At 49.2% G+C, this 8493-nt stretch overlaps 1 protein-coding gene across 1 annotated transcript; it reads right to left on the bottom strand.

Moving 5' to 3' along the window:
• Positions 1-965: 965 nt before the first annotated feature.
• HSPA8 (heat shock protein family A (Hsp70) member 8) lies at positions 966-6201 on the bottom strand. Its single transcript, XM_037038284.1, has 9 exons — positions 6095-6201; positions 5191-5400; positions 4451-4656; positions 4037-4189; positions 3146-3701; positions 2724-2926; positions 2112-2310; positions 1688-1920; positions 966-1381 (listed from the first exon to the last, which is right to left on the bottom strand). Exons 2-9 carry the CDS (start codon positions 5393-5395, stop codon positions 1196-1198), a joined length of 1941 nt encoding a protein of 646 aa, XP_036894179.1. The 5' UTR covers positions 5396-5400; positions 6095-6201; the 3' UTR covers positions 966-1195.
• Between the last annotated feature and the right edge of the window lie 2292 nt (positions 6202-8493).

Genomic DNA, 8493 nt, shown 5'->3' with positions numbered 1-8493 from the left:
AACCACCAGGTGGCAAGCCTGCACCACCAGGCCCTGAACAGGCTTAGCAACCACCTCGTTCAGGTTTGAGGAAATGGAGGCCCAGGTGGGCAGTGCCGCACAACCCCGCCCTCTTTGCTCCTGAAAGGGGCTGTGGCTGGACATACTTGGTAATCAGAACTGTGCTCGCCATTCGAGAATTTTAAGGGTTAGGTTGGCTGCAATTTAACTGACATCCCAGACCATTAGCTGCTCACCTTTCCAAAGCGGTTTTATTCACACATGAGCGTAAGACCCTCATTAGGTCAACTGACAGCCCACCCAAGTTACCACTTAGCCGCTGGGAGTAGGCAGTAATGGAAGAACCTGCTGGAAGTTTCTGATGGGAGGATCCTTGCACACCCAGGGCTTTGGGTTCTGAACATCTGCTCCTTCATTCACACTGGCTGTCCTTGTGACTTCCGTTACTTGTGAACACACCAGTTATTTCAGAATTGCACACCTGTAACCCATTTTTACTAACCATTACCCCATTAAACTTGAAAAACTTATGCATTTGTCCAGTGATTCAGATTAAACATTGAACATTGGGACTCGCACTGTCAAAAAATCTTTTAAAGATTGAAACAGATGGACAGCCTTCTGCACCACAGGCACAGACCCTGCAGCCTCTTGGCCTGCAAGACCACACCAAACCCATGGAGCTCCACACGTCAGGGCACCCTTCTAACTTCCTTCCCCAGAATATACCCAACCAACCCCTGAGAGCATTGACTGTAGTTTAAACTGTTTCAGGTCTAGTGCCATGTAGTAATTTGAGCACAGAAAAGCCCAAACTACAAGTTCTCCCATTTCATTTAAAACCTTCCTTGGACATCTGCTTATGTTGAGCAATGTAATCTGCATTTCACACCCCAGATGGTAAGGACAGAGGCACACATCCACCCCAGACCAAATGCCATCCTGTAAAACATGGAGCCAGACAATTTTATGGTGCCAATTTAAATAGTTTATTTAAGACATCGCATTTTCCACTTTACAATACAGTGCTTATAAAGTGCATTATTTCCCTGTGCACATAATCTATGTTCAAGTATCAAGAATGCTGTTTTATTATACAGCAGCTCAACTTTTAAAACTGCCATGGAATTTGCTACAAATTTGGGTCCTTCAGTATTTTATGTGGAACAATGCTAAATCTATGCAAGAGGTTAGCTTAATCAACCTCTTCAATGGTGGGCCCAGAGGAGGCACCCCCAGATGGAGGGGCTCCACCCCCAGGGAAGCCCCCAGGCATTCCTCCTGGCATGCCACCTGCACTCTGGTACAGCTTGGTGATGATTGGGTTGCAGACTTTTTCCAGCTCTTTCTGCTGATGTTCAAATTCTTCCTTTTCTGCAGTCTGAGGAAAGAACACAAGAGCACGTTACTGCCAAACTTCAAGGGGAGGAGGCTCCATGCACGATGCAGTGTGGTAAGACAGCAGACACAGAGAGACCCACTACTGTCTCAGTAACAAAGTCTATGTGTGAATTCTTTGGGTCACTCAGACATCCAAGGAAGGTAGTTGCCAACATGACTCGAATTCTGGTGGAAACCGCGAATGTTTGGACCATTCATCCTTGTGACCCAATACATTTATAGAAAAGCACGTAGACATTTACTGAAGCCCTACACACCCACCCAACTCAATAGTGTGATTACAAACCTGATTCTTATCAAGCCAGTTGATGATTTCATTGCACTTGTCAAGGATCTTTTGTTTGTCCTCATCATTAATCTTGCCTTGAAGTTTTTCATCTTCAACAGTTGCTTTCATGTTGAATGCATAGGATTCAAGTGAGTTCTTGGAAGACACCTTGTCCCGCTGTTTCTCGTCTTCTGCTTTGTACTTCTCAGCCTCCTGGACCATGCGCTCAATGTCTTCCTTGCTCAGACGACCTGTGGAGTTATTTAGGCGTGTCTTGTTAATATGGGAAACCTACAATTCCCACCTCCATTAATAATTACATGTACTCTCTTGGCTAACAGTGTGGGGGGGCAGCGACAGAAACATCTGGAATATGCAACCACTGAGACTAAACGCATGGCACAACACCAGATGACATGCACACACCTGTGCTTCAACTTACCTTTGTCATTGGTGATGGTGATCTTGTTCTCTTTTCCCGTACTCTTATCCACAGCAGACACATTCAGGATGCCATTGGCATCAATGTCGAAAGTGACTTCAATCTGAGGAACACCACGAGGTGCAGGAGGTATGCCTGTGAGTTCAAACTTGCCGAGCAGGTTGTTATCCTTGGTCATGGCACGCTCACCTTCATAAACCTTGGTAGAAAATAGAAATTACTGCCCTGACCAGTGTGGCTCGATTATGTCATTCTGCAAAATGAAAAGGTCACTAGTTTGAACCCTAAAGTCAGGGCACATAGTAAAATAGTAAACTCATCAATGTTTCTTTCCCCCTCCCTCTCTCTAAAAGAAACTAAGGAAATTTTTTAAAAAATTAAAAATAAAAATTACTAAAGAACCATCAAGTTCTTGTACTACTTCGAAGTACAAGCTCTATTTAGGGAAGACTGATCATCACTCAGACATCCAAGGAAGGAACTGGCCAACACAAGACTTCTGGTGGAAACTACGAATGGTTCTGGATCCATCATCACAGTGGTGAGCCAAGTCTTCCCCAAGTTTCCAGGACCTCAGTGTCAAAGCCAACCAAGCTAACAAGAGACACATACCTGGATGAGCACCCCGGGCTGGTTGTCCGAGTAGGTGGTGAAGGTCTGCGTCTGCTTGGTGGGAATGGTGGTGTTGCGCTTAATGAGGACCGTCATGACCCCGCCTGCAGTCTCAATGCCGAGGGAAAGAGGAGTGACGTCCAGCAGCAACAAGTCTTGAACATTTTCAGATTTGTCTCCGGAGAGGATGGCTGCCTGGACAGCTAGATTAAAGAAAAAAAAAAAAGTTTAAAAAAGCACAGAACAACTCATTTTTTTGTGAGCAAATCTCGATCGCTCAGACATCCAAGGAAGTCAGGCTATCATTAGCTAAGCTTATAGTGGAAACTACGAATGTTTGGTAAATACTCATCACAGCGAGTCAGTTTGAGCTTTTACAAAGGGGCTGCCTCTTACAGCTGGTCAATTAAGAGTAGAATTACCTGCACCATAAGCAACAGCCTCATCAGGGTTGATGCTTTTATTCAGCTCTTTCCCATTGAAGAAATCCTGCAGGAGTTTCTGAATCTTGGGGATACGGGTAGAGCCCCCCACCAGGACAATATCATGAATCTGGGACTTGTCGAGCTTGGCATCCCGAAGAGCTTTCTCTACAGGGTCCAGGGTGCCACGGAAAAGGTCAGCATTCAATTCTTCAAATCGGGCGCGGGTGATTGAGGTATAGAAGTCGATTCCTTCATAGAGTGAATCAATCTCAATACTGGCCTGGGTGCTGGAAGAGAGAGTGCGCTTAGCTCGTTCACAAGCAGTACGAAGGCGACGAACAGCTCTCTTATTCTCACTGATGTCCTTCTTGTGCTTGCGCTTGAACTCTGCAATGAAATGGTTGACCATTCGGTTGTCAAAGTCTTCTCCACCCAAGTGTGTGTCACCAGCTGTAGATTTGACCTCAAAGATTCCATCTTCAATTGTAAGAATTGACACATCGAAAGTGCCACCTCCCAAGTCAAAGATCAGCACATTTCTTTCAGCTCCAACCTGCCATTAGAATAAAGGTTTATTAGTTGTTATCTAAACGTTTGATGGCTCAGCCTTTTTTAATTGAGGCCTGGCTTAACTCAGCCCTGGCTGGTGTGGCTCAGTGGACTGAGTACTGGCCTGTAAACTAAGAGGTCACCAGTTCAACTCCCAGTGAGGGCACGTGTCTAGGTTATGTGCCAGGTGCCCAGTTAGGGGATTGTGAAAAGCAACCAATAGATGTTCTCTCTTGAGCATTGGTTTCTAACTCACCCTTTCTCTCTCCCTCCCTCCCTTTCTCTAAAAATACAAAATCTTAAAAACCCTGCTGGATATGCATAACAAATGGCACATACCTTCTTGTCTAAGCCATAAGCAATAGCGGCAGCAGTTGGCTCATTGATGATTCTAAGTACATTGAGACCAGCAATAGTTCCAGCATCTTTTGTTGCCTGACGCTGAGAATCATTGAAATAAGCAGGTACTGTGACGACAGCATTGGTAACAGTCTAGAAAAGAGAATGCATACAAAACAATAAAGCCAAACCATCAGTCACTTCATAAACATGGCAATCCCATGCTCATCACCTACTGGAACATACACTCAAAACACAAATTACAGAAAACATTCCAATGAAATATATGGGCCAGTTTCTTATAACTACTATGTTCTTGGTCAAAACCCAAGTTATCCATTCAACAGGAAACCTGACATCTAGTGTTTTCATGTCTCTACCTGTGTCTTCTCCCTGTAACACTGCACTACTCACCTTCCCAAGGTAGGCTTCTGCGATTTCCTTCATCTTTGTCAAAACCATAGATGACACCTCTTCTGGATAGAAGCTTTTTGTCTCTCCCTTGTATTCTACTTGGACCTTGGGCCTGCCAGCATCATTCACAACCATGAAAGGCCAATGCTTCATATCAGATTGGACAACAGCATCATCGAATCTACGTCCAATCAAGCGCTTGGCATCTGCAAAACGTCAAACACAACCCCAAATCTTTAGTTTTCTTACACCTTTCCAAATACTCTAGCTCTCCATTACTTAAATACTGAAAGGCCTTATCCACCCAAGCCCACAGTAAATGATCTCAACTTCTGAACAGCCAGCACTTTATTCAGGTTTTCCTGACATCCTAGTATCAATTGCATTTTTAGCCTAAGCAGTCATCAAAGGATTATGGTGCCAAGTCCAGTTCCCTTAAGACTTAAATGTTTTTCCCAATTACCGGGACTTTCCCAGCCACCAAATTATTTAATCTCCAGTTTCTCTTGCCAGGGCTGGTGTGGCTCAGTGGACCAAGCCCCCTGCCTGTGAGCTGGAAAGGTTGCACAGGCGGGGTTCCCAGCCAGGGCACATGCCTGGGTTGCAGGCCAGGCCCCCAGTTGGGGGCATGAGAGATGGTGTTTCCCTTCTCCCTTCCCCTATCTGGAAAACTTATTTCTCAAATTACTTGCTTCCTAACATGAATTACTTCGCACCTTTTTTTAAAATTAGGGACTTACCAAACACTGTGTTGGTGGGATTCATTGCGACCTGATTCTTTGCAGCATCACCGATCAATCGTTCGGTATCGGTAAAGGCGACATAACTTGGGGTGGTTCGGTTTCCCTGATCATTGGCAATTATTTCCACTTTTCCGTGCTGGAAGACACCCACACAAGAGTAGGTGGTGCCAAGATCAATGCCAACTGCAGGTCCCTTAGACATGGTTACTGGGGGGAAAATGTTGGACTTAGAAGCATTTTCTTTGTTAAATATCAAGTTAAATTATCAGGAACGACCAGTTGAGATAACCCCTTAGACACGGCTTTTGCGAGGAATAACCACGTGGGACAATCAGAGCAAACAACGCTTGTCTACAGTCCAGGCGGCGCCAAACGCCAGCAGAGCCTGCCTCTGGCTTAATGAAAGCACCTGCCGGGAGGGTCTGCGACACTGACGACCACGTGGTCTCCAGCTCTGGGCCGCACCTCACTTCTCTCTCGACATTTCCGCACAGCCTGGGGGCACCAGGAACCAGCACCGCCCAAGCTTTTACGGCTGTCACAGGCGCCCTCCCCCGCCTTGGGCGCAGGCCAACGAGGGCTGGCTCCGAAGGACGAGCCTCTCCCAGGAGCCGGCATCCGCCCGGCGCTCCACTTCCTGCGCCCGGAAAGTGGCCGGGGCCCCCTCCCTCTCCCATCTCCCGGGAGCGTGGCCACCGCAGCGGCACTGCACGAACGCGGCTCCACGCGGCTGCGGCGCGCCCCGCTGCCTCCGCCTGGAACAAAGGTCCCGGCGAGGCGGCGAGCTCACCGCACTCGGCCCACGGAGCACTCGGCCCCTCCCGGCCGCGCCAGGGGCCAGAGGCGCACAATCCTCGCATCGTCTAACCAGTACCAAAGCCTGCAGGAACAGCGGCCTTACCTTAGTACGCTCAGCCCCGCAGAGACTCAAACCAGGACAGCTCCTCCGTGTTCAATGAGACCGGTTTCCGGCTGCCGCCCTGTCTCTTATACCCTGCCTCAGAACCTTCCAGAAGGGGTCCGCCCTGCCGGCCGCCCGTCAAGCCTAGCTCCGCCAATGGGCGCGCGGCTGCTTCCACAAGCCCCAATGACGACCCCGGCTCTGCCCCTGGGCCTTGCCCCGCCCCGCCCCACCCCACCCAGCCTCGCGATGACGCACTCTCCGCAGCGTTCTGGAACTTTCATTCTCGCCCCCGCTCTCCGCACGGCCCGGGGGACAGGGCGGGCGGGGCCGAGGGAGCCCGCGCGCGGGAGTCCTCGGTCACCCCCAGCGGGGGAAGGGCGCGTCCGCCTCTGCGCCTGCGCCCCTCGAGAGCTCGGGCGTGAGTCAGGAGGAGGTGGAGAAAGTGGAAGGCGGGCGAACTTGGAAGCGACCAATGATGGCCGCACGGTCTTCGATCTGGGTCGAGGCGGTACCGGGGAAGGGAGGGCCCACGGCTGGAAGGCAGGGCCCTGGATCGGCGTCGGGGAGAGAAGACGGAAGTGGAGCTAGGACAAAATGGCCGCAAAGGTTGTCGCGCCCCTCCCCCACCCGGGTCGTCATTCTGCCGCCCGCGACCCCGCCTGGCATTGCAAACGGACCGCCAGACCCTGCCAGTTTCCGCAGACCCAGGTTTCTAGCTGGCGTCCCTTCGGACTAGGGTTGGCCGCAAGGGCCCGGAGGCAGGTTCCGACCCCTGAGCTCTGTTAGGGTAACTTACCCGGGCGCACCCAGACCTGGGGTTTGGGGGTCATCTGAGCGTTTGCGCATGGTGGGACAGGTTAGCCAGGTAGGTCCCCGGAACCCTCACCTCACTGGCAGCTAGGATCAGACAGCTCCCGTTGCAGAGATTTGAGGGGCTTGACTCAGATCAGCACGGCCCCCGCCCAACCCCAGGGCCGGATCCTGAGTCCCTGCTCTCGGCGATCCCTGTCCCTGCCGCTGCCCACCTGCCGCCGAGGACAAGCTGGGCTTCTGGGCTCAGCTCCTCCTCCTGGTTATTAGGAAGAGGAAAGGTATCGAGCTTTTTCCCCTGTAGGCGAGCCATGCGTTAGAAACCCGGGTTCGTGTCCTTGGGTTAGACTTGCAGCCTCTTATTAAGTGAGGTAGTGTTTTTCCTGCTACGACTTTTATGAAAAACTAAGGGAGATACTATGCAGAGACGCTGTGAAAACACTACTGATGGAGTGCACCAAACAATAGTATTTAAATTTCGGCCTTGTCACGCTAGGAAAGCATTCAGTGCCGTGAATGCTTTCCAACGTGTTCTTTCAGACGGGCAGGGCACCTTGTCCTTGTCAAAGCCGGTAAGGAAGGCCTAAACACAGATTCAAACATATCTTTTTTCTGTATTTGCCTTTTGGAGGAAATATTCCATGCAGGCAGGTGAAGCTACATTTACATGATGCTGTGACGAGGTGTTGCTTTCATTTGTTGTCTTATTTAATCATTGAAACAATATTCCGAGATATAGTCTTCATCTCTGTGTTACAAAAATGAGGCTGAGCGAAGTCATTGTGGGAAATAACTAGCTGAGCTACAGTCAAGCCTAGCTCCCTTTATTCTAGATTCTTCGCTCTTTTCTATTTGTTCCACAGTGGTGCAGTTTCCTCTCCAGAAACACTAAGTCCAACTCCAGAAAGGAAGCACTGTGCTGTGACAGGCTGCTTTCAATTTTCTTGGGTACCTGCAATCTTCATTTTCCCACGCAGTATTAAATCCCATCTCTGAACTGCACCCTGTGTTTTGCAGCTTTTGTGATCTCCAACTACCTAGAACGTCTTAACCGTCGAGCCAGTGGAAAAAATAGAACTGGGGCCCAAATCCCCTGGTTTGGGGTGTTCCACCAAATGGCAATGGTTACAGAAAGTGGAATGGTAACCTCTGTTTCTAATCACACCCAAAATGTGTTCTAGGCCTGGGACTGTATTCTTATGAAATAAGATGACTCTGAATTTATGCATTTAGAGTTCAGGATGCACTCTGCAGGTCCCCAGGGTCTCAAACACGGGTGGTACCTGTAGTTAGCGTTGGGCAGCAGCAGAGGGGTCGGAGGCCTAGGGCTTCTCTCTGGGGAGGAGGGTTGTGACTGGCGCTGCTGCACATCTCTCACATGCTAAGCACCTCATTTAATTCCCTGAAGTTTTTTTCAGATTTATTTGAATCCCTAGTGTTTACTTTTCTGTTAGTATTTTACCTTGGCATAAAATACTTGCTTGGTAAATATTGTTATTTTGATCAAGTCCTTAAGGGCAGGAACCCCAGCATGAATTCTCATCACTTGGAGATACCAAGTACTACTTAACTACTTGTTCGTGAGT

The sequence above is a fragment of the Sturnira hondurensis genome, unplaced genomic scaffold (genome assembly GCF_014824575.4).
Source record: "Sturnira hondurensis isolate 20B ecotype Veracruz unplaced genomic scaffold, ASM1482457v3 Scaffold0024152, whole genome shotgun sequence".
NCBI lineage: Eukaryota > Metazoa > Chordata > Mammalia > Chiroptera > Phyllostomidae > Sturnira > Sturnira hondurensis.
The sequence above is the reverse complement of the archived record's forward strand: the minus strand, read 5'-3'. Positions and strand labels throughout refer to the sequence as shown.

Excerpts from the sequence above, each read along its gene's own strand:
- HSPA8 (XM_037038284.1), bottom strand. The coding sequence starts at position 5,395 with ATGTCTAAGGGACCTGCAGTTGGCATTGATCTTGGCACCACCTACTCT. Across the intron at positions 4,657-5,190 it reads TCCCACCAACACAGTGTTTG|ATGCCAAGCGCTTGATTGGA; the intron begins GTAAGTCCCTAA and ends GACGTTTTGCAG. Across the intron at positions 2,927-3,145 it reads GGCTGTTGCTTATGGTGCAG|CTGTCCAGGCAGCCATCCTC; the intron begins GTAATTCTACTC and ends TCTTTAATCTAG.